Here is a 27907-nt window from a genome sequence, read left to right on the forward strand (position 1 = left end):
GGGCGCGGGGCATGATGGGAGATAGGGGCGCAGGCTGTGGGGGGGCGCCCCAGGCATGATGAGAGATGGACAGGCTGAATGGGGAGGTGCCCCAGAGCATGATGGGAGGGGAGGCAGGCTGTGTATGGGGGGGAGCACGCCAGAGCATGATGGGAGGGGAGGCAAGCTGTGTATGGGGGGAGCACCCCAGGGCATGATGGGAGCGGGGGCAGGCTGTGTATGGGGGGGCACTCCAGGGCATGATGGGAGGGGGGGACGGGCTGTGTGTAAGGGGAGGTGCCCCAAAGCATGATGGGAGGGGGGGCAGGCAGCACCCTGGGGCATGATGGGAGGTGGGGCAGGGTCCTGGGTGCAGCCTCTAGGTGCCATTTGGGGGTTGTAATGGGGGGTGGGGTCTCCAGGCCTGAGTCCCGCCCTGCTGATCCCATTGGTCTCCAAGGTGCTGCCCTGCCCCCCTCCCTCCAGGGGTCTCTCCCCTCCATGCCCTCCCAGTGGTCTGCATGGGGGTGGGGAAGGGGGGACCCACCCTACTAGAGAGCCCCAGTGGTTTCCCACCCACCCAGGGGGCTCCTTGCTGCGCCCCAGCTGCTAAGTGGGAACAAACCTGCCTGTGTCCATCACGCGTGCAGCCGGGTGGCACGGGCAGCGCTGCTGGGTCTCGCCTGCCCCGTGGTTGGAAGCTGCCCCTCTCCCCAGGGCTGCTGGATTTCCACATCATAACATTGGGTTCGGGTGGACTCTCCCAGATTGCACTAAAATCCCTGCTTGTCCTGGGCCTGTGGCTTCGGAGCGCTTTGCGAAGGAGAAGAGTTGTGTCCCTGTCGGACAAGGGGGGAACTGAGGCAGAGGTGAAGTAGCTGAGAGCATTGTAGCCCGCCAGCGCTGCCATTGTCTTGGTCAGACGGTGGGCCTGTTTTACCCGGTCTCCTGTGTTGCACGCTGGCCGGGGTGCTCTGCCTGGTGTCCCCTTCCAGATCCCTCACTGTTGATCTGTGACCCACACTCCCTTCCCCAGTTCTTTTTATTTGTCCTTGTATTTAGCTGCTATGTCTTTAGTGAACTTCCTGATAAAGGGGAACTTGTCGTGTTTTCGTGTGGGCCTTGGCCCATGTTTTTCCCCATGGCATTGCAAAAAGGCCTGTCGCACAGGCCAAGGGTGGATGTTGAAAGGGCCAGTGAGCTGGGTGTGACCAGGGTTTTCCCCAGCTCCTCTCCTGCATGCAGCCTCCAGCACTGAAGATCTAGGATGTTCTTATTCAAAAGCCGTGCCCATCACTCCTATCCTCAATAGCTCCTGGTGCAGCTTTCCTTCAAGAATGGGTCCAGTCACTTTTTGACTCTGGCTGAGCTGTCAGCTTCCACCACCTCTGGTGGCAACAACTTCCACCTGTTAGCAATTTGCTGGGTGAAAAAAAGATCTTTTTTTTTTTGGTCAGTTTTAAACTTACGACCTACTCATTTCATTTTGTGACCCTGAGTTCTTGTATCGAGAGAGAGTAAATAATAAATCCCTGTTGACTTTCTCCTCACTGCTTAATATTGTGTAAACTTGCCCAACACGATACAACAGGTCAGTGGCAGAGTTAGGAAGAGGACTTGGGCGGTCTGATGTGCAGGGATCCTGGTTTTCTCTGGTTTAAACCCTCCCCCCAGTTTTCAGTTAAAAAAAAAAAAGTTACCCCGAATCCACATTTTCCCCGATTAAAATGAAATACCACTGTATGTATATCTGCGTATTGGTAGTGTTTCATTTAAATCACAGAAAAATGTGGATTTGGGGTTACTTTTTTTTTTAAATGAAAATTGGGGGGTTTTTTGAAATCGGAGGAAACCAGGATCCCTGCTGATGTGTAGTGAAGCCTTGAGCAAAGAGCTCCCTGACATGCTTCTGATGAAAAAGCCACCCACTGCGTAATTCTTGGGACAGCCGCATCTCGTTCCAGTTGATGAGATGGCAGCACAAGTCATTTAGGTTGTAAAACATTTGTCCATTCTCCAAAGCAGGCTTGAATATAGATCAGGGAAAGCTCAATTCTCATGAGTTGTGCTCTTTATATCTGTGGGACTTTAATTTAACAACACTTGAAGTCAAGATCAAAAGATTTGACCACTGGTTTTATTTTTGAAAGCTGCTTTAAGCTGGATGTTGTAAGCTGGCCTTTGAGGTAGAAAAACAATTTATGAAATGGTCTACTAGACAGGAAAATAGCTTGTATCGTGGTAATATTGTAGCAGATCAGTATTTCAGACCATGTAGCATAAAGTATCAAATATGGGATCTTAATAGTTCCCTTATAATTTGTATCATTGTACCAGAGCAAGAAAATTAGTGGTACCCAGTTTTGAACGGCATCTCTGCCCTGGCAGCCGTTGTAAGCTTTGAGAAGAACAGGGGTATTATATCCTCCTTTAACCACAGCATCTTGAGTCAGGGACAACAGAAACTAGGTGAGAGCAGAGTGAGCACCGAGAGTTGGACCTCAGTGTTGGAGTGCGGTGCCAGTGGCCAACGCTGGCTCCTTGGGGGAGTGAGGCCTTTTGATAACGTTGCTGTAGAGAAAGCAGCTCTCCCGAAGGAAACACATGGCCGTGCTCTCCATGAGCCTCCCCAGAGTCCTGTAAAGGAGGGCACAGTTTGGTCCCCGAGAACAGCTGGACATACTTTCAGGCTGCCTGCTGTTCTAGCTCCGGCCCTCAGCAGTCTGCCTCGGTGCCGTCTATGCAGGGCACTCTCCCTGGACAAACAGGGTGAGAAAAGGGACCTGGTTAAGAAGAAGAGATGCCTTTGCAGGTGCCCGGGGCTTATTCAGACCCCTTACCTGGGAGCCACTGTCCCAGCCCACCCAGGCTGGTTGGGACAGACTTCTTTCCCAGTCCAAGTCAGCTGCTCAACCACACTCAGCCCCAAACAGGCCTTTTGGCCTGTGTGGAGCCAAATGCGGCGTTGTGTAGGGGTGGATTGTTCCATCCTTGTTGTTCAGCAAGAATGGGCTATGTCGAGTGCTAATGAGTCCCCTGAGGATAGCGGGGGTGCAACCTTCCCCCACACCTCAGCAGGGCCTGAGGAAGGAGTGAATCCTGCTGTGGTCCCTCTCCCCGTACAGAGCCACCCTCTGTAGTAGGGCCCCTTCCTCCTGAACCGCAGAGGTGAAGAGGGAGGGATCCAGGGGTGGAGGCATCCCACTGCTCCTTCCAGCAGCTCTCCAGAGGCTGACGGGGTATAGCAGGACAGGTGACAAGGCTTCTGGTGACTGGGTTATGCTGTGCACGCTCTGTTTGCAGGAGAAAGGCCAGAGACTGACTTCTCACTGCCAACAAAAGTTTCCGTCTCAGGCTGCCCTGTGATGTCCTACCCAAGCTGGCAGGGGCTGTGCTTCTCAGGCAATGCTAATAGCTTCAGTAACCTCACGCTGATCGCCTGAGATTTGAAGCACCTGATCTCGGGGACAGGGGATCAGTCTGAGAAGCTGCCTTCATTGCTTCTTGCAGGTTGTGGGGCGAGGGGGGGATCTTGATCTGGCAGCTGTGCACAGAGGAGGGTCTGATTCCAGCAGCTCTTCTCCAGCTCGTTCACTTTAGTCTTAGTCCTCACTTGCAGCCATGTAGGGCCTGGGGAATGGAGTGTATAGAAAAACCTCTGTCGCAGGTGCCCTCACTCTGTATTCTACAGCAGCCATGGCTTCCTACTGGGTAGGGACAGCAAAGAGCAGCTGTGGGATTTCTGATTGGTTGCCAGCCCAGGAAGTGAATCATAGAGGCAACATGCGTGGGTTTCAATGCCTGGGGAAGGAGAGCATCATGATGAGCTGCCTGAGCCCTTGGAAGCAGCATTTTCATCTGATAAACAAGGTGGCCGAGGCAGGCATCCATTTATAGCAGCCAAGGGTGGGGGCAGTGATAACTGCCCTGATAGCTGGCTGACTGCAAGGCAGGGAAAGCCGGACTCGATCGAAGCTTTTCTGGGTCCTCGGACTTAAATGTGGAACTTTAAAGATGTCCCCCCTCTGGAAAGGGGGTTGTTAGCAGCTGAGTTGTCTGGCTGGCTTTCCTCTGAACGATTTCATGGTTCATTACAGTTCTTTAAGGGGCACAAAGCTGCTCATCTAGGTTGGTGAATTGGATCTGTCTGGTGTGTTTCATTGTTCTGGAAGAAGAGCTGTCTTGGCTGCTACGTTGCATGGCCAGAGCCATGAGATGATGGCCAGGGGAGATCAGAGTGTGTGGAAGCTTTGCACTAAATCAACTCCTGACCTAATTTCTTTGCACAGGTAGAAAAGGAGGCCACAAAGGCCGTGCCAGGCAGTACACCAGCCCCGAGGAGATTGATGCTCAGCTTCAGGCAGAGAAACAAAAGGCTCGAGTAAGTGTTCTCCATAATCATGTGCTTAGCAGGAGAAGCTGTGGGCCTCACAGCGCATGGATTTTTTTTATGTTGCAGCTCAGGAGCAAAAGCAGCTTAGAGGGCTTTATGTTAGTCATAGCATAGAATCATGGAAACGTAGGCCTGGAAGGGCCTCGGGAGCATCTCATCTCTTCCCTGCCCGTGCTCAATTAGGACCATGCCCAAGAGATGTCTGTCCAATTTGCTCTTCAAAACTCTCCATGGGGGTTAATTCTGTGACAGTCCCAGGTGGCTTTTTCCAGCATTTCTCCACCTGAGCCCCTAGATCATCTTTCCTAATGTTCTCCCTACATCTCCTTTGTTACAGAGAAACACGATTTTTTTTTTTCTCATCCTTCTTCCAGTGGCCATGGAGAGCACGATGCATCTTGGTCATGGGTGTAGTACAAAACTAGGCTAATTAAAGGGGCAGGCTACTAATTCTGCCGTTTTCTTCCCCCAGGTGCCCTCTTAGTGTTCTCACTGTGTTTGCTTTCTTTCAAGAGTCATTGCTGAATTCTGCCATTGCACCAACTTACCTTTTTCCTTCATCTGCTGTAATTTTGTAGGAAGAGGAGGAGCAAGAAGAGGGGGGTGAAGGGGCCACTGGGGAACCCCGAAAGGAGAAGAAATCCTTAGATTCAGATGAAAGTGAAGAAGATGACGAGGACTATCAGGTACCACAGCTTCCCATGCATTTAGCATAGCTGAACAGTCCAAATTCTCAGAGTGGAACAAACCTCCTAGAGCCTGCATTAATTTTTCCTCACTCCTTTGCTGGCTTCAGATGCCAGGCTTAAAGGAGTATGTTATCCTTAAAAGCTAAGCTTGGCATGTACTGTCCTCACAGTTAATCTTCAGCCCACTGGTAATTTTGTTACTTGCAGTATACTGAAGTGGAAAGAACAGTGATAATGGCTGTGGTTTGTGGCAGGGCTAAAGATGTGCCATAAAGTAAGATGCAATTGGGAGGGAGGTTTGTAACCTGGGAACTGATTCTTTCTGGTACCTGTGTCTGAGGTGGAGTGACACTGTCTTTTTTGGGCAACATACAGGCCATTAGGCCTTGAATCTCCTGGTCTTGTTGCTGACCTTTTTATCATGTTTGTGAACCCTAGCAAAAGCGCAAAGGAGTGGAAGGCTTAATAGACATAGAAAATCCCAACCGCGTTCTGCAGACAACCAAAAAAGTGACTCAGTTGGATCTGGATGGCCCCAAGGAACTGTCACGGCGAGAGCGGTAAGAGCCCTCCTCTTGCCACCTGCCCAGGGTGCGTGGGGTTTGCCCCCAAACCCCCCACAGTAGTAGCATGTTCTGTCACCAATGAACAGACTTCTGCGGTGAAACTGGCATCTCAGCAGAGTTGTGCCCTGGAAAAGACTCCGTGGGTGTGAAGATCAGGGCATACTTTGAATGGAGATTTTGCTGGGTAGACCATTTAGCTAAGATGAGATCTCCTTACCCAGGCAGCAGCTGCAAAAGTATAGCCCTGCAGCTTGGTGAAATGGGTTGAGACAGCAGTCTGATCCCTCTGGGGCCGTTCTGTACTTTGGCATCAGGCTTCTAGAAGGCCAGTAATGGACACTACTGATCTCTGTGCATTAAGTGTGAAACCAGCATGCCTGGGAGCTATCCGTTAGGTCTTGGTGCATCAGGAGCCTTAGAATTGCTAGGAGGTGTTTTCTAGATTCCTGGTGTCAGTGCAGATTTTCTCCCTCTCTACTCTATTGCCATGTAACTAGTGCCTGTCTTTCGAATGAGCAGGCTGAGTCTGCAATTTGGTAGAGACTACTTAAGGTGGGCGGTGAGGTGAAGCTTGGAGGTAAGAGTAAACTGACAAGCAGGTGCTGCACTCAGATCTGAGGCAGCTGTTCTGTGATCTTGGGCTAAATCACTCCATCCTTGTATGCTAGTGTTCCCATTTTGCCAAATGGAAATAGACATGATCCCTGTCCTGGGGCTGCTGGGAAGCAGTTGGATGGGGAGAAGCCTGTGTGTAAAATGAGCTTCTCTCACTTAAGCAACCAGTATATCACATAGTTTTCCAAGATGGAGATTGCATTTGGTGCAGTTTCCCACAGGCCCTGCGGCTGCCTGGGAATGGATTTAAATATTCTTTTTATCTCCATCCTCCTCAATCTGTCAGCCTGTTTGTACAGTGAACAGCAACAGAGATCTTGTGCTCCAAGATCAGAGCTGGTGTCTGGGATCCAGTGCCAGAGGCTGCTGCTGCAGATCACGCCTTGTCCTGGTTCCCACTCCAACCTTCACCCCAATCTCTAACCTTGCCCATATGTTTACATGGAAACCAGGATGACCACCATCTTTCACTCCAACAGGGAAGAGATAGAGAAGCAAAAGGCAAAAGAAAGATACATGAAGATGCATCTAGCTGGCAAAACAGAGCAGGCGAAGGCAGATCTCGCACGACTAGCCATCATCCGGAAGCAGAGGGAAGAAGCTGCCAGAAAGAAAGAGGAAGAAAGAAAAGGTGAATAGTACAGTGCCTCCCAGTATCCACCTCCCTGCAGCTGAATATCCTCCCTGAGCTGTGAACTTTACCTCCAGCTGGGCTGACCCAGTGTTCTGTCTCTGCCTTAAACACGTGGTGTTCCTGTGGGCCATCAGACAGCTCTTCCATCCAACCCTGGACTCGGCTGCATTTCCCTTTGCCCCCCCACAAGCTGCAATTGCTGCTTTATAAAGTGCTGGCTTAGTTAGGCAGGCAGCAGGCAAACTTAAAAAGATGTTGCCTTGCATATCTGCAGCATTTTCAGCCTGCCATACAAAGGCAGTTCTTCCCTCCCCCCTGGGGTTTTCACACCCATTGCACAAGTCCTGTAGAGCAGCGGTTCACCACCCCATGGGTCATGACCCAAAAGTGGGTCACAAAAATATATGAAAGGGTCATGAACAAACGTGAAAAATGGATCAACAAAATTTAAAAGTGGATTCTCCTTTAAGGGAGGGGAAAAAAAGGGAAACCGTGGGTTTCCCCTTGTAGCCTGGCAGAGTTCCAGTCTGGAAGGGGCTGCTTGGGGCTCGAGGAGCAGGAGGAGGGTGATCAGGCAGGGGGTGCTATATGCATGTGCACGTGCACACATGCACGTGGCAGCCAGACAGCATGGAGAGCAACTCCCTGCAAGTAAGTTTTATGGGGCAGAGCGGGTGCACAGACTGTGTCAGGGGGGCATGTGGGGCACATGTCCCCTCAGATTTATGCGCCCACCTTGCTGCCGCCACCACTGCCACCTCTATGCCAGCCACACCGGCAGCAGTATGAGGAGTAATGGATGGGGAGAGGGGGTTGTGCTACCCTCATCTCATGTCACCAGCTGCTCACATGCCAGGTTGTGCCTATACCATGCCACCATGGCCTGGCCGCTGCTCCCCTCAGGCCATGTTCTGCCCTGGAGGAGAGGTGGGGTGGCAGGCAGTGCAGGCAACCTAAGAAGAGTGGCAGCAGCAGTAGCAGCCAGTCCGTGGCAGCAGGGTAGAACTGTAGCTTGGCACACAAGTGGCTGTCGGTGGGAGGAAGTGAGGGCAGCACAACACCCACCTCCCACATCTGTTACTCCTCGCATGGCTGGCATAGGGGTGGCAGCAATGAGTCTCACTGCCCCACTCTGCCCTCCTGCACTGGGTCCCACACAGTGGGCTGCAGAAGCAGCTCCTGCCCATGCTGGACTAGCCAGGCTGCAGGCCCTGTGCCTGCTGTGGATGCACGAATGTGTGAGTGTGTGTGTGGGGGGGGGGGGGGGGCACATGCCCCCCCCATGCCCTACAACCCTTTCTGCCACACACGGGTGTCAGGGCCAGTGGGTTAGGAGTGAGGGGCACCAGCAGGGCCAGGGGGTGGTTTTCTGCTTAAACTATTTACCAAGTCAGGACTGAACATCAGTGTTTACAAATAGGTCCTGGTAAAAAAAGGTTGAGAACCACTGCTCTGGAGGGTCCATGTACATGGTGCATCAGGATTGTGCGTCGGGGACCAAGTGGCTGCAGGACTTACTAACGGGCTGCAGACTTATGCATCTCCAGGGCAGGGACTGGCTCTAAATTCAGCCTCAGTATCTAGCAAGCCAAAGTTGTCACGAGACTCGGATCCTATCCCTTGTCCAAGTTGCACCAAACATCTCCACCTGGAGTAACTGCGTGGGCAGCCACAGCAGAGAGGCCGAGCACTGAGTGCACCGTAGAGGAGGAGTGACTAAATGGGCTTTCTTTTCTGGGCTGGTCAGGCCAGCTCTGGTTCCCCATATGCAGCTGGAAGCCTTAACACATCTCTTCCTTTCTTTCCCTCTCTAGCAAAAGATGAAGCAACCACAGCAGGCAAAAGAATGCAGTCACTATCCCTGAACAAGTAAGCCCAGGCCACGCTAAAAGAGGAAATGCCAGGGAACTGTGCCTGGTGCCTGCCAGAGACTCTGTCGTGTCGCCTACCATAGATGCCACGTAGGGTGTACTGCGGCATCGAAGTCACTTTCACCTCCAAGAGACACTGATGATGTGTTTGTCTTCATCTTGGCACAGAATTCCATTTGGGGCTAGGGGGGCAGCTGCTACCTTGGGGGCAGAACCGCGCTGAACAGCAATTCTCTGTGTAACCGTTTGGAAACCTGAATGTTTTTAGGATTTGGAGCATGGGTGGGGGCAGGGCAGGGGGTGCCAGGGGAGGGGGAACGCTTCTGACATTAGACTACTAGGACTAGACCATGGGAGCAGGGGGCTGAGGAGAGCCCCAGGGCCAAGCCTGCATCTCCAAGATCCGTTTCTGCAAAGGGCCCATGAAATTGAGCTGCAGAAAGTTGCAAGACTAGTCTGGGAGCTGACTCCATGGCTGATCCTTCTGGAGATCTCTTCATCCCCATCTCCATCCCTTCTTCCCTCCCCAGCCCCCCCTCTCCCTCTGGTTTTGGTTTTCTGTTTGGTTTTGGGGGTTTTTTTTGGTTTTTCCCCCCTCCTCTGACTAGGGATAGTGTCAGCAGCTTTTAATCACATCCTCCTTTGTTTAAAAAAGAACTTTCATTGACTCTGATGCCCAGGTAACCCCCTCCCCACCCCGAAGCTCGCTAAATTGAAAAGAAACTTGTATATTTGGCTGATTAAAATTTAAATTATCGTAAGCACTCGGTCCTGGTCTTCTGTGCGCAGCGCTCAAGGATGGGGAGTCTCTGGGTCTGTGCAACATGTACATTTGATACTTACCTCTGGCTTGGCCATAACACATCCTAGCCAGAAGCAGCAGTGTGTGGAGCCGGGAGTGGTTGCAGGATAGCAATAAGGCATACGGGGAAGTGACCAGCAATGGGTGGATTCATGTCTGTCACTTGACCAGCATCACGTAGGACCTCAGTGGCTGAGGCAAGGGTCGAGTATAGTTCTCTAGGACCTCCAACTGCCTTCCCCCAGACAATGCTCCCTGCTTCACTCACCCCTCACCCCACACACCCTCCAGTCTGCAGCAAAAGAAGCAAGAAATCTGCAGCCAGCAATGACTTGCACCGCACAGCCCTGCCTCATCCCCCTGCCTCCCAACACATAGATCCAGGGAGGCCACAGTAAGGATGCACCAGGCTTTGCAACCCTACTGTGCTCCTTGAGTGCAGCCCTTGGTCTGGGATTATGCCCATGAATGAAAAGACAAAGCCACTGGCGTTCAGTGGGGAATCCACTCTATTGGTTCTTTAAGCGATGTATGACCAGCATAGGCTTTTTATAAAAATTGGGGTAAAAACCCTGGTATTTCCTCTGTGCTCCCGAGCATGTGGGGAGTGCCAGGGCCTGCGTTGCCACCCGGGGAACGCGTGGTGGTTGTCTGCAAAGGAAGCGGGTGGGGGTGGCATAGCTGAGCGGGATGGGCAGCGCCGGAGAAGCCTTTCCCAGTGGCTCCGTCACTTGATCTTGAGATCCTTCAGAGCAGATTCCAGACTCTGCAAAGGGAGGGGGAGGTGACTGCTAGTGAAATCCTTTCTCAGCGAGACGCAGAGAGCCAGGCCACCCACAGGCCATTAGCACCTGCCTTGTTCCTCCAGCTCACCCCCTCCAGGTCTTTAATGCTTGTTGGCCTCTGTTACTGTCCAGTGATCCCGCTGCATTCAAGCAGGCCAGCCCCTTAGCAGGGGCACATCCCTAACAGCACAAAGGTGCTTAGTGGCTGGTTAATCCTGTGCAGGCAGGGACAGGTGCCATGCAGATGAGCACCTGTGTGTTATGGTGACGTGGGCACTACCAGAGGCTGTGGCAACCAGGCGGCGAGCCGGGCCGGGCTGCATGGGGCTCCCAGTGGCTTAGGTTTGAGCCCTCTGCTACTCCTACCTCTGAGAGCCAGCAGGGGGCACTCACTCTCTGCAGCATCCCATCACCCTCCAACCTATGGCCCTGTCCTAAATTGTCTTAATCCCAGCCGAGAGACTTCCCCCTTCCCCTAGCTTCTGCAACCAGATGTACCTTAGATGAAGGGGGAGCTTTCGAGGCCTAATGACCTGTATGTCGCCCGACAGAGACCGTGTCACCCCACCTCGGACACAGGGACCAGACAGAATGGGGGACGAGGTGGGGTTGCACCAGTTGCATCCCAGATGGGGGATGAAGTGCCCCTTTCCCAAGCATCACTCTCTGCTGTGGGATGGGAAGGGGTTGGTGGGCTGAGAACCTGTGCGAGGTGGTGCTGACTCATGACCCCCCTGTCCAGAGCAGGGGGTGGCAATGTCTATTAGACAGTGACTCTTAATTGTGTCTTCTCGTGTGACTAGTTGTTGTGGGAGCCAGATGTGGCTGGGATGGTTCAGTCAAGGATGATCCTGTAGCCTTAAAGCAGGGCTTCCAAAGGGAGGCCAGCAGAGGCTCCTTGTCCATGTCCAGGCAAAGTGCCCCTGCTCACGCCAGCAGTGGAGAAGGGAGGCTGAGCTGGACTCTTCTCTTTCTCTGCTGTGTAAAGCCATGTGGCCCCAGCAAAAGCGAGGGCACTGCTGGGATGGAGGGCAGTGCCTGGTCTTCTCAACCTGGTTTCAGGAGGAGCCCCGCACCCTCAACCTTCCTCCCAAGCCTGCCACGGCCTCTCCTCTGCACCTCAGTGCCGGCTTACCTTGAGATCCCAGAGGCCCATCCCACCGTCCATTCCCGTGGTGCAGAACTGGGAGCACTTGGCTTTGCCGCCAGCAAGCACGGAGATCTGGCTAGAAAGGCCAAGGAAGCATTGGAGTCAGCCTGAGGCCAGCAAGAGGGGGCTTGCAACAGGACAGGCCCTTTCTAAGTAGGGATGGTGCTGGGCTAGTTATACCGTGGGGGTCTTTCACAGCCTGTGTGAGCCAGACCCCACAGCAGTGAAGCTGAGGGCTGCAGGGGACCTACGAACCCCAGTGTGCTGCCTTCAGCAGTGGAGGCCAGACAAGACAATTGCCCATCAAGCAAACAAGACCTCACTTGTCCTAGCAGATGACCAGGCAGGGAGCCCCAGCTGCTCTCTGCTGCCCCTTCCACCCCCTGCAGGGCCTGTGTTGGCCAGGAGCAGCCCCAGGGGTGGTTCTTTGGACCATCCTTGATGGCAAGACAGAGTCCACAGCTGGGTCTGGTTTGGACACAGCTCGGGGCTCCCCAGCCACCTGGGTCAACCACCACCCTTCAGCTGACACGAACCTGATGCTGTTTTTGTGCAGCGTCTCCAGGGTCACGTTGTTGGTATCTGAGCTGGCTTTCTTGTCCAGGTTCTGGAAGCGCTCACGGGCGCTCAGGCCACGCTGGGAGCTCTGCTTGGGAACGTCCAGCTTCCCGCCAAAGTTCAGCGCTCCCTGGCCCTCATCATAGGTGTAGAGAATGGGGTAGCAGTCATGGCCCTGGGGGGACATAGCACCAAGCTCCAGTCGCAGCCACCGGGTGTGAGGGCAGACACATGGTGGCCCAGCCCCAGCCCTGCACTTACCGCAGCCACCAGGCTGTTCTCGGTGATGAAGGTGACGGCCAGGAGAGGCAGCATCTCCGTGTACAGGGCGGCCACGCTATGGGGGGAGGAGGTGAGAGACATCAGCACAGCCCAGCCAGTGCCCTGGGCAGTCCCCTCATGCCCCCATTCGCAAGCTGGCCAGGCTCTGCCAGCAGGGCCTGTGCTGCTTCCCTATCGTGTCCCACAGCACCACGGCAGGATGAGTCACTGTGGTGCCTTAAGCCAGCCACCTCCGCCCTGGCTGTGACACAGAGGGGTCTCCTGCCTTTCAGGCCCCAACTTAGTGCAACACGACTTGCTCAGGTTCCAGGCTGTCCTCACCCAGGGGGAAGTTGCCAGCTGCCCTGGGCTCTCGGCTAGTGCTGCCAGGCTCTCGGAGCCACCTTGCACTCCCAGTGCCAGGCAAAGTAACCTCAGGAGCTCAGTCACCACTGGGGTCTCCAAGCTCCTTCCCAGGCTGCTTGCTCCCAAACCCACTGTGGCTCAACTTGTGCATGTGGCCAAACAAGGTGCTTAGCTGCAGCTTGGTGACGCCCCTACACACCTCCCTGCAGCTGCAGCTCCCAACCCAGCTACTGCCAGTGTAGCCAAGGCCCCTTGACCAAGCCCTCACACCCAGCCCATGCAGCCAGGGGTGCTCCCAGGCCTGAGAACAGAGCTTCCTGCTGGCAACTCGGCTGCTGCTAGGCAGGGGACTATGTGCCCCCACCATATATCAGCAGCAAAATGCTCCTACCACCTTCAACATCCCCCGCACAGCACTTGAAGCAGGGGAACAACCCCAGCCCCTGCTGAGCACCCAGGAGAGGACCATGATGTCCGCCCTCCTGGGTTCCCACTTACGCCATTTTCTTGTTGGCATCTGCCAGGCAGAGGGTGCTGTCATGGCTGACCCAGGCCACACGGTTGCCGCTGGCAGAGAAGCAGATGCTGTGGACCCAGCCACAGCTGTTGCTCGACTCAAACATCAGCTCCCCGAAGGGCATCTTGGAGCCCCAGGGAGTGGGGGCTGGCCGCTCCTCCACCTCCTTGATGTAGGCTGAGAAAATCCTGCAGGGAAAGCAGAGCGTGGGTGTGGAAGGTGAACCACGAGGACTGGGAGCAGGTGCCACGGGCTGGGCACTGCAGGACAGGCCAGGAGACGGGGGCTCCTCTTCTTGACTGCTTCTGGGAGCGGTGATGCCCTGTGAGGTCTGTGCCTGGGACACCCAGAGAAGTGTTGCGTCTCATGGGCAAAGGAGCCATGTCCTTCCCCCCCCGGACATGGCTCTCTCCTTTCTGGTGGTGACTAGGCCAGTGGGCTGGGCTCCAGCCCAGGAAGGAACACAACACTGGTGCTTCCTGCCAGGGGACCAAAGCTGGCTCCGAGAGAGCTGTAGAGCGGCCCCTTGCCCATGCCGCAGCCCCCAGCTTCTCAGCTGAGCTCAGCACATGATTACATTGTGCCTGGGGCTGCTCACACATTGCTCTCACACAGAAGGCTGAGCTGCTTGCCCAGAAGAGACCTGGTCCACCAGGAACCGAGGGATGTCTCTCCCCTGCAGGCTGTGGTGCTCCAAGCTGGGAGCCCATTTCAAGACAGGAAATGAGTTTTACATGACATTTCTCACGGAAAAACTGGGTGACGGTGGAGGGAAGCAGGTGTGTGAAGCCCCAGTACCCGGCTGGGCTAAAACCAAGCCTGCAGCGCACAACTCGCCATGTACAGAGGGGAAGACGGACTCCAAGCAGGCACAGCAACAGCTCAGCAGCCCCTCCAGTCCTCGTGAGGCCTGTCTCAAACCCACCCCTGCTCACTGCTGTGGCTCAGGGGCTCTCAGTTACCTGCACTTGAAGTCGCAGGAGCCAGCAGCCAGCAGCACGTTGTTGGGGTGCCAATCCAGGCTGAGCACGGTGGAGCGAATGGACTTCTTGATGTGCTTGCAGACCCACCTGGGAGAGGACAAGCCAGCAACACTCAGAGACAGGCCGAGTGGCCCCCGCTTCCAGCCCCACCTGCTCCCAGCCAGACCCCTGGGGCCAGGCTGAGGCGAGTGGGGAGCAGTCGGGACTCACCAGTCGTTCTCCTGCTCGAAGTAGCAGATGGAGATGAGGCGAGATCCGCTGCCCACGGCAAACTTGTTCTCCTTGGGGGACCACTTGACGCAGCGGGCAGCGCGGTTAATGCGCAGGATGACCAGGGTGGGCTTCCACATGTTGCCCTTCAGGGTCCATACGTAGGCGTTGCGGTCTGTCCCGCACGTCACCAGCCGATTGCTCTCGGGGGCCCAGTCGATGCCTGAAATTCCCATGTGAAGTGAGTGGGAAGCCCCAGCTGTGTAAAGGGCACCTCCCAGGCTTGGCAGCTCTGAATCTACCCCCCCAGCCCCCTCTGCACCCCCTGCTCATAGGGAGAAGTGTTGTCTCAGGTTGGTTAGGCACCAGGACCCATCTGACCAGCTACTTCTCCCACCATGGCTAGCAGGGAGCATCCCCACCCCTCCTGCCCCCTTTCAAAGGCTCCCTCAGCCTCCATCCAGAAGTTTGGTCCACACCGGACCTGGGGTTACGCTCTGCCATAAAGCCCAAACCTCCTGGAGTGACCCGGCTCCCGCTAGAGCCTCTGGGGTGTAGGGAGGGAGTCACACTCCAGGGTCAGGCCTATTTTGCCCCCTTCAAGTCACAGAAGGGGCTGGATGCTGTTCCCACTGGGGACAGCGACTGCCCCACCACACATCCCTCTCTGAGGCCATGATAGGCCCCCATTAGACTGCCCCCCCCCCCCCAACACGTGTCAGGCTTGAATGACCACTTCAGGCCAAACCTCTTGGTAGGAACACCCCTTCCTCCCTAAACCCCTCTCCATTTATACCCAGGGATGCCCTGGGATCTGCTCTGCCCCCTGGCCCAGCTCATACTCCCTCCGTGCCTGTCTTGCTGCTTTGCATCCAGTCTGTACAGGAAACCCTGTGCCCACCACTGAAATGCAGCCACCTCTGGGGGTTAGAGGGCTAAAAGGAACCACCTGACAGCAGCATAACAGCAGTTCAGCCCCGGGAGGGTGAAAAAGACCTGAGTTTTGGGAACTCAGGGGGAATTTCATCAGTAACCACTAGTTAATGCCCCCTGCCCCACAGTCTCCCTCTGAGAAGGGGCTGCCCCCACCCCGCTCCAGGCCCAGGAGAGGGCTCAGTCCAGTGTAGCTGGTTGCTGGCTGATTCCAGGGAGGAGGCACCTCTGGCCCGGGGCTCACCTGTCACCTGCCCATTGTGCTCCTTCAGCTCATGGACCTTAGTCCACTTGACTCCGTCCTTCTTGTAGATGTGGACCTCATGGTTGTTAGGGCAGAGGGCGATCTCTGTGGGGAGCAGCAGCGTTAGCAGGCAGGGCACCAGGGAGGAGAGGAGAGGGGAGAGGGCTAGCTGAGAGCACAGGGCCTTGAGATGGCCAGGAACAGCCCCTTGATGTTAGCCAGGCTGGGGTCATGGCGGGAGAGGCCACTCTAAGCTTCAGGGTGTTGAAGCTCAGGAAGGCAGAGCCTTAGCCCTGCTCGTGTACTAGCCTGTGGCACCCTGCAGCCCACTGCCAGTGCTGAGACCCCGAGCAGTTGGCGCAGCCATGCGACCAGAGCGGCCACTTTTGGACAACACCAGCCACTCCTCTTGCCCAGCCTCACAGCGCTGGTGCCAGCTCCAGCCCTGCCTGCGCTTTGAGTCCTGACCCCAGCGCCGCTGCACACAGCTAGTTGCTGCGGAGTCTCCTGTTAGGGAGAGGCGCAGTCGTGCTTGTTTGCTGGGCAGATGCTGGAGGATGGGACTGACGGCAGTGTGTGTGTGTGTGTGTGTGTGTGTGTGTGTGTGTGTGTGTGTGTGTGTGTGTGTGTGTGTGAGAGAGAGCACATGCCTGAATGTGTGGGCGTGCCAATGTGTCTGAGAGAGTGGGAGTGTAAAAGTGCGCGTCTGAGAGCATGTGAGAATGTGTGAGCCAGCGTGCGTGTGAGTGCATACGCGTGTGTGCATGTGTGTGTATGAGCATGTGTGACTGTCTCGGAGTGTGTGTAAGCAAGAGAGAATAAGACTGCGTGAAAGCATGCAAGTGCATGTGTGTGTGTGTGTATACATGAGTGTGTGAGAGCATGTGCGTGTGTGTGTCAGAGTGTGTGTGACAGAGGAGAAAGTGTGTATGTGTGTGTGTGAGACAGAAAAAGTGTGTGTGAGAGTGAGTGCATATGGATGTGTGTGCATGACAGCATGTGTGAGAGCAGGTGCGTGTGCCCCAGAGTGTGTGTGTAAGAGAGAGTGAGAAGGGGGGGTGTGCGCGTGCACGTGCACGTGCGTGTGCAGGCACTGTGGGATAAATCTTGCCCACAGGACCTCCGCACAGGGCAGCCAAGTTTATCAAGGGACGAGGGGGCCTCGATTCAAGCAGGGTGCTTGGGCTCCTCGTGGCTGTGGGGACCCACCGCACAAAGGGAAGTGCCAGGTGGCAGCGAGCAGGGAGCAGGCAGCCGAGTGGGAAAGATCCCAGCTGAGCCGCACTGGGAGAGGATCCTCCAGGCCCCGCACCCACTCTCCATGCCCCCCAGCCCTCCCTTGGTGCCCCCCACTCCTCCACGTGCTGCCCCCCTGCCCTGATTTTCAGCTGGGGGAGGGACTGGCTGTGCAGCATGTTGCTCAGGGCAGGCAGGCACTGCCTAGCCAGAGCATGAGCTGTCAGCTGGGATGCTCCCTGCGGGATTCCCCTGAAAAACACTGCCCCCCCAACCCAAGGGTGCTCCCGGACAGCCCCAGCCAAGCCTGCCCGTCACTGGCTCCCTCCCTCCTGGCAGAGAATGCCCTTTTTGTTCCGGGAGCTGCTCCCTGCTCGCTGCAGCCTTCTCATATCCTCTGCCCCGGCCCTGGGCATCGGCTCAGCCGGAGAGGAGGAAGCGCCGCTCCCAGTGAATCACTGCACGGGAGCTCTGCTTTACGCCGGGGCTCTGAACAGAGACGTGCTGTTCCCTGTGATCCCGCCAGCCACACAGCACCGGGCAAGGCGCCAGAGCTGACTGCCACCCAGGCTGGGCCTCCCGGGCCCTGGGGCTCCTCTCTGTCCAGGCTGCTGGGCTTCCTCCACCCTAGGCCTCCCAGCTGGGAGAGAAAGGGTAGTGGGAGCCTTCTGGACCCACTCCCCAGATGTATCCCCCAAGGGCTTCATCGTCTGTCTGGCCCCATTTGGAGACGGAAGCAGAGTAAACCCCAGGATCCTGATCCCCAGACAGTGTGGGGATCCAGAAACAGGAGCTTCTCCTCTCTAAGAGCCCTTGACCCCAACATTGAGGTGCTGCAGCCATGGGCAGGGAGCTTGCGTTGCATGCCCAGATTTAGGGTGAGATCGGCAGCGATTCAGGGGTTCCCCTTCAGGAGAAGCACCAGGAGTTAGCCATAGGTCCAGCCAGCATGGAGCTGCCCCACGGGAAGACTGCAGGAGAGGAGCGTCTGAGATAAACCTATCTAGCAGGACAGAGAGGAAAATCAGGTAGTAGAGGGGAACAAGGTAGGGGGAGGGCACCTCACAACCCCTACACACACTGGGACAGACGGACACTTAATGCTCAGACCACTGCCCATGCTGCTCTCTCCGCTCCAGCAGCCCCCAGGGGGATGGAGGGCAGGGGATGGGCAGACTTACGGGTCCTGTCTTTGTTCCAAGCATGGCAGCTGATGGGCTCAAGCAGGAAGCTGTGGTAAGCCATGGCTCTGCAGCTGGAAGGCAAGAGAGAGAGCGCAGCTCAGCACGGACGGGTTCAGTGCTGTCCCCGCTGCCTCCACCTCCGCCCCGGGCGCTGCGATGCCCCTCAGCTCTGAGCTGTAGCCCTCCCCACACTGCCCAGCTGGAGCCCCCTCCCTGTTCTCCCCAGCCAGCGAGCCCGGGACCAGCACTACCCCTTGCTGCTCTGATATTAAACAGCACTCAAGCAGAGCCAAGTAGCCCTGCCCTGCGTAGCGTTTGGTCATAGAGACATGGTGGCTCGGAGCTAGAATAACGCCCCACCAGACATCCCTCGCTAACCTCAACGGTGAGACCCCAGCACGTCCCATGCACCCCCCTCTCCCTCTCCAGTCAGCATGCCTACCCACACCATAAAAATCATAGACATCATAGAAAATGAGGGGTGGAAGGGACCTCAGGAGGTCACATCTAGTCCAACTCCCAGCTCAAAGCAGGATCAGTCCCAACTAGATAATCCCAGCCAGGGCTTTGTTGAGTCAGGTCTTAAACGCCTCCAAGGACGGAGATTTCACCGCATCTCCAAGTAACGCCTTCCGGTGCATCAACATCCTCCCTAGAGAGAAAGTTTTTCCTAATATCCAATCTAAACCTCCCTGGCTGCAACTTGAGACCACTGCTTCTTGTTCAGTGAGAACAATCCAGCTCCACCTTCTTTCAAACCCCACTTCAGGTAATTAAATCCCCCCTCAGTCTTCTCTTCTCCAGACTAAATAAGCCCAGCTCCCTCAGCCTTTCCTCATAAGTCATGTCCCCCAGCCACTGAACCATTTTTGTTGCCCTCTGATGGACTCTCTCCAATTTGTCCACATCCCTTCTGCAGTGGGGGGCCCAAAACTGAACGCAGGGCTCCAGCTGTGGCCTCACTAGTGCAGAACAGAGGAGAAGAATCACCTCCCTCGTCCTGCTGGCAATGCTCCTACTACCAACGCAGCCCAGGATGCTGTTAAGCCGTCTCAGCAACAAGGGCACATTGTTGGCTCATATCCAGCTTATTGTCCACTGTCACCCCCAGGTCCTTTTCTGCAGAGCTGCCGCCCAGCCAGTCAGCCCCAGCCTACACCAGTGCATGGGATTGTTCTGTCCTAAGTGTAGGACTTTGCACTTGTCCTTGTTCAACCTCATGAGATTTCTTTTGGCCCAGTCCTCTAATTTGTTGAGGTTTCTCTGAGTCCTAGCCCTACCCTCCAGCACAGCTACTACTCCCCCAGCTTGGTGTCATCCACAAATTTGCTGAGGGTGCACTCTATGCCACCTTCCAGACTGTTAATGAAAATACTGAACAAAACCAGCCCCAGGACCAAACCCTGGGCCACTCCACGTAATACCAGCTGCCAACATGACATCAAGCCATTGATCACTATTCACTGAGCCCAACAATCCAGTCAGTTTTCTATCCATCTTACAGTCTATTCATCAAATCCGTACTTCCTTAGCTTGCTTGCAAGAATGTTGTGGGAGACCTTATCAAAAGCCTTACTAAAGTTCCTCTCCATGGATGGCTGTTCTGCCCCTGGAGTATCCTCTTAACCCTCAGCCTTGTTGCCTCTCAGGCAAACTCCCCTCCCTGGTCTGCCATACCTTGTTGCTGTTTAGTTCTAGAAAACAGGCAGCTGCCCCAGGGCTTCCCAAAGCTGATCTTGCCTTAAAGGCTAACTGCATGACTCCATCCACCCCTATACCACATCCCATGCCTCACAGGTGCTGTTACTCACTGATGTTGTCAAACCCTTCCTGGGCCGTGGGCTCCCAGCCCCAGTCCTCACCCCTCCTGGACAATGGGCTCCTTGGCCCCCTTGTTCCCCGGCTGTGTCCCTCAGACTTTGAGCCCTCTCTAGGCCCTGGCCCTGCTCTTAGGCCACATGCTCTAAGCTTCTCCGGCCCCACCAGTCTCCAGCTGCAGCCCTGCTCTTGGCCTTCAGCCCCTCTATGGGACCTGGCCCCATGCCTGGGCCAGTGAGACCTTCAGGTTCCCAGGCCCTGTTCAAAATTGCCCCTCTTGGGCTATTGAGGGATGACCCACTGCCCTCCCTCTGGGCTCAGGCCTTTTTGGCCCCACAATTTCTGGGCCTTCTGGCCCCACACTCTGCCCCTAGACCCTCTTCTCCAACTCTCCAGAGTTTACCCCCAGCTCAGATATCAAGGCAGGAGCCCTGCTGCAGACCTGTTGCCCGGAGCTCAGCACTCGCTTTCCCCACTTCCCCCCCCAGCTCAGGCCTGGGGCTTGCATGCCTCCAGCCCAGCCCTTGCCCATCAGGAGCTTTACTAATCAGCCTCTGCCACACCTGCAGGCTGCTTCTCAAGCAACCTCCCTGCTCTTAAAGTGACAGACCCCAAGTCTCTGGGGCTGATTGGTGAGGAAAGGGAATCCCAAGTCCTTCAATCACCTTTTGCCCCTTCAAAACCCCAGGGCTAAGTCACTGCCAGCCAGCCCGTCACATCGTCTACGTCCTTTCTGTATTGCGGGGGGGCCCAAAACAGGGCCCATGACACCGGACACTCGTAGGAGGCAGCACCAGCACATAATGCTCATATAGTCCATTCAAGGACTCCCCACATGCTTTTGGCTGGGATGAGGGGAGGAGAGGGGAATCTCCAAGCACCATTACAGCAACCTTTGCTAGCAGGAGGGCAGATGGCTAGGAGCTGCCTGAGGCATGTGGGGTAGACACATGGCAGCGAGGTGACCGGCCAGGCTCGGTTTCTTCCCTAAAGGAAAAAATCATTTCTCTCAGTTGCCTTTGCAAATCCCCCTAGAATGGCCCTTTGGCACCAACCTGCCCCACTCAGAGCATTTCAAGGAAGCAACAGGGCCCTGATAACCCTCACAAAAAGGAAGCTGGCTCCAACCATTAAGGGACTTTCTAATCACTTATTAACCTTCTGGCATCAGTTCTGCTCTGGAGGAGAAGAGCCCCAGCCCACAAGGATGTGTGTTGAGGCTCTATAGGAAGGGTGTGGGAGTGGACTCGAGCAGGCTGAGCAAGAAGTCACTTGTGAGCTCCGTTCTGTTTTTATGAGTGCATTGGGCTGCCCACAAAGATCAACTTTATTATTATTGCTTCTGGGTTTTCCAGCTGCTCTTGGCATTGCAGGCACTGCCCCCTCAAGCCAGGCCTGGCCTTGAAGAGGATGACAACCAGCAGCAAGTGGCAGGAGATGAAGTAGAAGGAATGAGACCAGGTTAGGGAGGACTTCTGGGTTTTGGGTGTCTGGAAGCAAAACAGCAGGGAAGCGAGAAGGGCCCACGGGAAGAGAACTCCTCCAGAAGTCAGAGCGTGTCCCAACGAATGGTCTCATCTTATAGCTACCAGCTGCTAGTCTCGGTTCCTGGGAACATCTGCGTCACGCTGGTGGGGGGGCAAGCTTGAAATGGTTCTCCTGATGTGCATAAACATCCTGTACGGGCAGCAGGCCTGGGCCTCTCATGGACTGGGACTGAGGCTCATGACTTGCCTCATCATGAGATGAACCCATCCAGGTGCTAACTGGGCTTGGCGGTGCATTCAGTACTCACCGCAGACCTCCTGCCCTGCTCTGCCTCTCCCCTGGAGAACAGAACAGCTGGCTGCCCCGAGCCCGCCCAACCCTGCGGTGTCTGCGCCTTCCCCTGGGGAGCTCAGGCCAGCTCCTTCTCATGCTTCACATTCTTGAGATGCTGCTGCTGCAGCTGAACAAGAGCGAGATCAAAGGAACAGCGGCCGCCCTGGGGAGGGGGCAGCTTGGAGTGCATTGGGAACAGCTTGTGCCATCTGGATGTCATTAGGATGGCGAGGCACCTACTCACTTCATGGCTGGCAACAGTGGTCTGCCACTACGAGACACAGCAGATTCATATGGGCACCCAGGAGACCGAGTGCTGTCTATCCCATTACCGGTGCCCGTGCCACCAATCACCTTCCCGAATCAACCTTAATATCCCCCTAGCACCCTTCACTGGGGCCACAGTACGCACCACGCCAAAGCACACACACAGCACCTCCACAGACTAGCACAGCAAGATATACCAGCCGGGGCTGCCTGGTAGGATACCTATTTTATGGCCGACTTAGACATCAGAGGGATGTGAATCAGAATGCGACTCTGTTTTGTTCCTGGATCGGCCACAGGCCTGCTTGATCTGGGGCATGTTACTTCACTTCTCCATTAGTCAATCGGGTTTAATGAAGCTGACTTCCACTATAAAGTAACGGTAACGACCCCAAGTCCTGAGGTTTCTCTGAGCACCCTAAACAAAGCAGAGGCTGCCGTTAAGGGGTGGTTAGGAGGCGTCTGCCTGCGCTTTGAGACGCCTGCTTCAAAACATCAACCAAGACCTAACCCAGTGGTTCTCAACTATTTTAGACTCAAGGCATTCCTCATTAGCAGGGATCCTGGTTTCCGCCGATTTAAAAATAATTCCCAATTCTCACTTTAAAAGGACACCTGCAACGTGTCCCCAAATCTACATTTTTCCATTATTACAATGAAACACCACTACACACACACACACACACACACACACACACACACACTAGTGGCGTTTCATTTTAATATCACGGAAAAATGTAGATTTGGGGTTGGGTTTTTTATAAACTGAAAACTGGAGATTTTTTTTTAAATCGGAGAAAACCAGGATCCCTGCTCATTAGAGTTAAGCGCCTCTTGGAAAATGGCAGCTTTTAGCTGTCACTTGAGTTTTGGCTACAAAAGAACAGGGAAGCAATTCCCCAGTTGCAAAGAGCTCTGAAAGACCACGACAGGTCAGAACGGCTTTAATACCATTGATACCTATTTGAAATCTCTTTTTATTTTGAGAATCATGTGCACCTAATAGTGCTAATATCAGAACAACACCCCATGGCACCCTTAAAAGGATCTCCAAGCACCCTGGTTGAGAATTACTGATCAAAGCTCTCTAGGGGAAAACATTCAACCAAGCTTGTCTCAGCAAGTCACCTCATCACATACCAGAAACACTTGCCGTCATTGCTCTTCCTTTCAGAGAACCTGGCCAGTGTGAAGGTGTGGCCAAGAGAAACGAGAAGTCACCACCCTCTTCCTCCAGAAAGCATCCTGCCGACACATTTGAACAGCGTGCAGCTTGTTGGCCTGTTGACTTGCTTCAGTTCGGTTCTTCTACCCGTCCCTTCCTCCTATTGAGAAACCTCCAGCTCTTGTGGTTGAAATGTTTTCTTCTCCCCACCTCCACTTAGAAAGCAAGCTGCTTTTCTATGCAGAGCCCGGCGGTACATTCAAACCCCATGCAGCTCATGACTAATAACTTCCACCCGCTTAGCTCACTATTGGCTTTTGCCACTGTGCAGAAGTCATCATGAAAGCACTGTGGCAATGCAGCTTGCAGCACTCGGAAAACAGGGGCCAGGAGGGACAGGCTGATTATTACAGACACTCTTTTGTTAACTCAGGCTATCGTCTTCAGTGGTGCTTTGGCCAAAAGGGGGAAGGAAGCAGGATGGTTTAATGTGCTGGCCTGGGCTACCCTTGGAGGCAGTTTGAATCTAAAAGGTGCATAACTTTTGGATGGTGCTTACAGGGCCTCTTGAGCCACCCCTGGGTGTGGCGGGCAGGATATTAAGGGCAGAGTTTGTTCTTTGTTGGTTTTGGAGGCAACGACCTTGCCCACTTTTTGGCAGCTCTGAACGCTGAGGAGGGAAGAAAAAAAAAAAAAGAGGCTCTAATAACAGATTTCAGGCTCACAGGCCTGTGAAGAGCAGAAGAAAGACAGCCTCATGAGTAGGATGTTGCCAAAACCACTGTCTAGTTGTTTGAATCCTAGCAAAGTGTATGTCCACACGACATCACGTACAGCCTACCCATTTCTTAAGTGGGTGCCATGTCCAGGGCCCAAGCTCCAAGAGCCTGATTGCTGCAGAGCTGATATGACTTTGAGACTCTGGAGAACAAGGCAGTTCCTATAGCTGAGCAGACCACTGATCCGGCTAATCCTGTCCCCTGCCTCAATCTACAGTTAACACTGGATGATTCACACACAGGTATAAATCCCCATTAGAAACTTAATAGTGCAGTACCATCCCTCCAAGGGAAAACGCCATCCTGACCTCAGCTGCTCATCAACTTACGCCCTAAAGCATGCAGGTTAACAGCCCTTGTGATTTATATTAGCTGGTCGGTACAGACACTATTCTTAGTTATACAAACGTCATCCTTTTTTGTTATTATTTTTAAGGCCGGTGATGGTATCTGAGGGTATCGAGTGAGTTTCTCTACCACTGCAGCCACCATCAAAACCCTGGATCAGCCTGTACAGTGGTCACTACCACGGCATGCTGCAAGCACCACAAAACATGTGTTTGCAGCTGTGAGATGCTCAGGGAGCAGCCCGGAGGGGGCATAGGGAGGCGCATCTGCATAGAATTGGCTGCAAAGAGGAGTCTGCTGGGAGGAGAAAGCTCACATACAACTAACCCGCACATACTGCTCCAGAGAGAAGGGCAGAGGAGGAGAAAGCATTTAGAGCCACTATTTCAATTATTTTTAAGTGAGTTGCAAAGGGAGAAAAAGGGGAGATTTTTGCCGCCTCCTTTCTTTTTGATGCTTCAAGATGATCTGAGAAGTTTAAAAAAAACCCATCAGCATGGGGAGGAGGTTGTTTTATTATTTTTAGCCTGGAAATACCAAGTGTTTTCTTCCACTGTTTGTGAAAGAACTTACTGGACCATTTGCATTTGAGCCATGAATTGAAGGGCTGGGCACTGAAGAGTTTGAGGGAGAGTGTGAGAGCACATGTGCCCCCACACGCTTCATTCCAGCTGTTGTTAGAGAGCAACTATTAAATTGCTGTTAATAAGCTGCAACAGGCTTTACACAAATTAAATAATCTCATCCTGCCTTCATTGATGTTTCCCTTGCATTGGCAGTGCATTTTACAGCCCCCCTGGCTCTCCCCATCCTCCACTGAGCACACAAGATCTCAGGATGTATGTAACATGAGGAAGAAGTAGGAACCATATAACCAAAACTGCGCTTTCCAGCCACCTCGGCATGCAATAAAGCAGCAGAAAATAATGGCCCTATGCAATGATTTCCCTGTGGGTGGGCACCTTTACTTCTGAACTACTATTGAACTAGCTGGTGCTGAAGCTGCTTCATTACAGCCCTCGAGCCAGCAGATCCTGCCTCTCTCCAGGAGAAAACCATGGAAGTTTACAACCTTTGCATGCTGGGGAATGCCAAAGAGTGGATCTCCAGAGCTGATATGACTCAGATATCTTCCTCTGGGACTCCTTTTCTGGTCAGGCTTGAGGCCTTCACTGATTAAAAATCATCCTGGGAGAGAGAATAGCACTGGCTGGAGCTGAGCGCCTGGCGACTCCTGATCTAGGCTGAGGAAGTTGCTCAATGGAAGGAGCCTCCGTGCGATTGCTGGGTGCGGGGCTGGAGTCCGTCATAGTGCAAGTGCTGGATCCGCACCTCTGCACTGCCACCTTCCCTGGAGCAGGTGCCCTGGCTCTGCAGGAAGTCGTGATCAGCACGGAGGAGTGTCAGATACTATTTTACCTTCCCTGCCCCCGTGCTGAGCAGCGAGGTCTGTCCTACCCCCAACTCCATAGCTCATTCACCTGTGGGCAGCTATAACAGGGGAATGGATGGAGGCTGTGTCAGAGTAGATAGAAGCCACAATCTCTCCAGTCCTTATCAACACTGCCCTTTAACAGCAACTGCCCTTGCCAGTTTAAGTACCTAAAGGCCTTTGCTCCCCTGCGGGGGGTAAGGCTGCCAGCTCTGACAGACTGCTTCAGTCGTGGGACAAAAAACCCAAGGCTGAAAATCAGACCTCAAATCCATCCCAGTCCAGGGTTGGGACACCGCACTGCAGGTCTCTACTTGACTCCTGCTGCCTGGGCCGGAGAAGGCAGACCTGCTCCCCTTAGCGCTCTCCTACGTTCATAGCACGTCTGGCCTGGACACTGCCATAAAGATATTATACCCCAGGGATCATCTAGGGAGGTGATCAGTCCTTTTCTGAGGTGGGGGGAATACATAGAAAACTTCAAGGCCCACATCCCGAAAAGGGACTCGGGTCCAAACTCCCATTAAGGACCTGGACTTATGTGACAGGGGAGACTGGAGACAATCATGTTTCCTTAGGATTAGAGTTCACTTAGTCCCTTAGCAAGAAGGTGCCCATGACTTAAGTGCCCCCATAACACATCAGCAGAGTGAGGAGCCAGGGCGGGGGGCAGGGGAAGACACTTGGTTGGGTGAAAATGGCTTAGGAGTCTCAAGCTTCCTCTTCCTTACCCCAATGCCTGACCAAAGTCATCCCCCCCCCCGGGCTCCCGGCTCTGGGGCTGCCTGCTCCAGCAAGGTTCATCCTGAGGAAACCTGCCACGAAGAAGAGCTTTCTGCCCTGCTGATGGCTTGTACTTCCCAAAGCAAGTCCTGCTGTGCTTGTGCTCAGCAGCAAACCCAGACTCACAAAGCTCAGCACCCAGCAGATCAGCATGTTGCCTACCAGCCCACCTGCGTCAGCTGCTAAGGGAGCATACAGGTCGGAGCTCATACCCTGCACCTGCATCCCAGATGGCTTGTGACCCCCTAACACGCGTAGCATCCAAAGAGGAATCGGTCCGGTCCTTTTGGACAAAGCCGGAGCACCCTGAGCCTGGGGGCACAGACTGTCCTGCATCCTGAACTGCATCAAAAGGCAGTGCCGGGATCAAAAGGGAAAGCCAAAGAGGGGAAGAAAAAAGGCAGTCAGGGGCTCCGGTTCTCCTCTCATCTACAGCAGGGCCTAAAGCAGAAGTAACTCTGCGAGTTTGACGTGATGCCAGCCCCCGGCAGCGAGCAGGCTGCGGGTGCAGGGAGGGGGCCCCAGATAAAAACCTGGGAGCGCGAGCAGGAGTGGAAGCCAAGAGAAGGGATGTGTCATGCCAAACGCCGCTTGAGCTGAGCTTTCAGGAAAAACTAACAAAACTAACACAGCCTGGGAGAACTGGGGAGGTGCAGGGGGAAAATCAGCTCTGAGGAGCGATGGCTGCAAAGCAAAAGGGGACAAGCCAATATCAGGCAGGAAGTTTGTTCCCAGCCCAGCGCTGCTGCTGTATTAAGCAAATACACGGAACAAAGATTTTGTTCTTCTGGGGGCACCACCCCAGGGGTCGAATGTGCTGCCAGCAGCTCTGCTAGGGGCACTGGCTTCCTACTCCCTTGGAAAAGAAAAGAAAACAAAAAAAATCAAACCCTGACAACTCACCTTCACAGGGAGAGGAGGAAGGCGGGGGGAAGGGGTCCCGTCTCCAGGGGCCAGCTGGTTCGCGGACTCTGGGCAGTCGACACGAACGGCAGCTGAGCCAGCCCCGAATGAAAGGCAGAAGTTGAGCTTGCTGTCTGAAGTCGTCCCACTTCCCTTTTCCTCTCTGAGAAGTCTAACCACTTCCTTGCGTGGGCGTTGGGGAACTGCAGCGAGCAGCGCAGGCTGCCTCCAGCAGCAGCAACCGCCTCTGAAAGGCTTGGTCTGTGTGCACGAGCCCTGGCCCTGCTTTCCAGGCCTGTTTGAGAGGCTTGGCGGCCAACACATGGAAACGCCGGAGCCTGGGAAAGGCAAGGCTTTCCTCACTACAGCTTGGGAGATGCCCCTGTAACTCAGGGTCCACATCTGGCCAAAACCTGCTGGATCGGAGGGACCTGGATTCAGACAGAGACTGGAAGACCGAAGGGCTGGGGCAGAGAAAGATGGATGACAAAGAAAGGATTTGTCCTCTTCTCTCTGCAGTTTGACAGTACCCAGTGCAGAAGAGACGGGCTCGCAGCTGAGTCGTGGACATGCTCAGGCCCCAGCATCCTGGGGTTGTGTGCCTCAAGGAGCAGG

The 27907-nt window shown here is 54.4% G+C and overlaps 2 protein-coding genes across 4 annotated transcripts in view; one reads left to right on the plus strand and one right to left on the minus strand.

The window, feature by feature from the left end:
• PDAP1 (PDGFA associated protein 1) overlaps positions 1-9508 on the plus strand; it is a 10000-nt gene extending 492 nt beyond the window's left edge. The window contains exons 2-6 of the mRNA XM_019541985.1: positions 4270-4360; positions 4951-5058; positions 5500-5621; positions 6722-6873; positions 8691-9508. Coding sequence (XP_019397530.1) covers positions 4270-4360; positions 4951-5058; positions 5500-5621; positions 6722-6873; positions 8691-8749 — 532 coding nt within the window. The 3' untranslated portion in view covers positions 8750-9508. The remainder of the gene's footprint in view (positions 1-4269; positions 4361-4950; positions 5059-5499; positions 5622-6721; positions 6874-8690) is intronic.
• Positions 9509-10040: 532 nt separating this feature from the next.
• Positions 10041-27484, minus strand: ARPC1B (actin related protein 2/3 complex subunit 1B). 3 transcript variants are annotated; one of them, XM_019541983.1, is made up of 11 exons: positions 27293-27484; positions 23023-23207; positions 17974-18047; positions 15557-15661; positions 14380-14602; positions 14149-14256; positions 13168-13374; positions 12304-12379; positions 12021-12217; positions 11470-11560; positions 10041-10315 (listed from the first exon to the last, which is right to left on the minus strand). In XM_019541983.1, the coding sequence occupies exons 3-11, from the start codon at positions 18035-18037 to the stop codon at positions 10277-10279; spliced, it is 1110 nt and encodes a 369-aa protein (XP_019397528.1). In that variant the 5' UTR covers positions 18038-18047; positions 23023-23207; positions 27293-27484; the 3' UTR covers positions 10041-10276. The 3 variants fall into 3 exon arrangements, with proteins under 3 accessions (XP_019397528.1, XP_019397527.1, XP_019397526.1); XM_019541982.1 differs by lacking the exon at positions 23023-23207 and adding an exon at positions 23607-23717; XM_019541981.1 differs by lacking the exon at positions 23023-23207 and having other exon boundaries at positions 27293-27481.
• Positions 27485-27907: the final 423 nt, after the last annotated feature.

This window comes from Crocodylus porosus, unplaced genomic scaffold, assembly GCF_001723895.1.
Source record: "Crocodylus porosus isolate Cpor-Errol unplaced genomic scaffold, CroPor_comp1, whole genome shotgun sequence".
Classification (NCBI taxonomy): Eukaryota; Metazoa; Chordata; order Crocodylia; family Crocodylidae; genus Crocodylus; species Crocodylus porosus.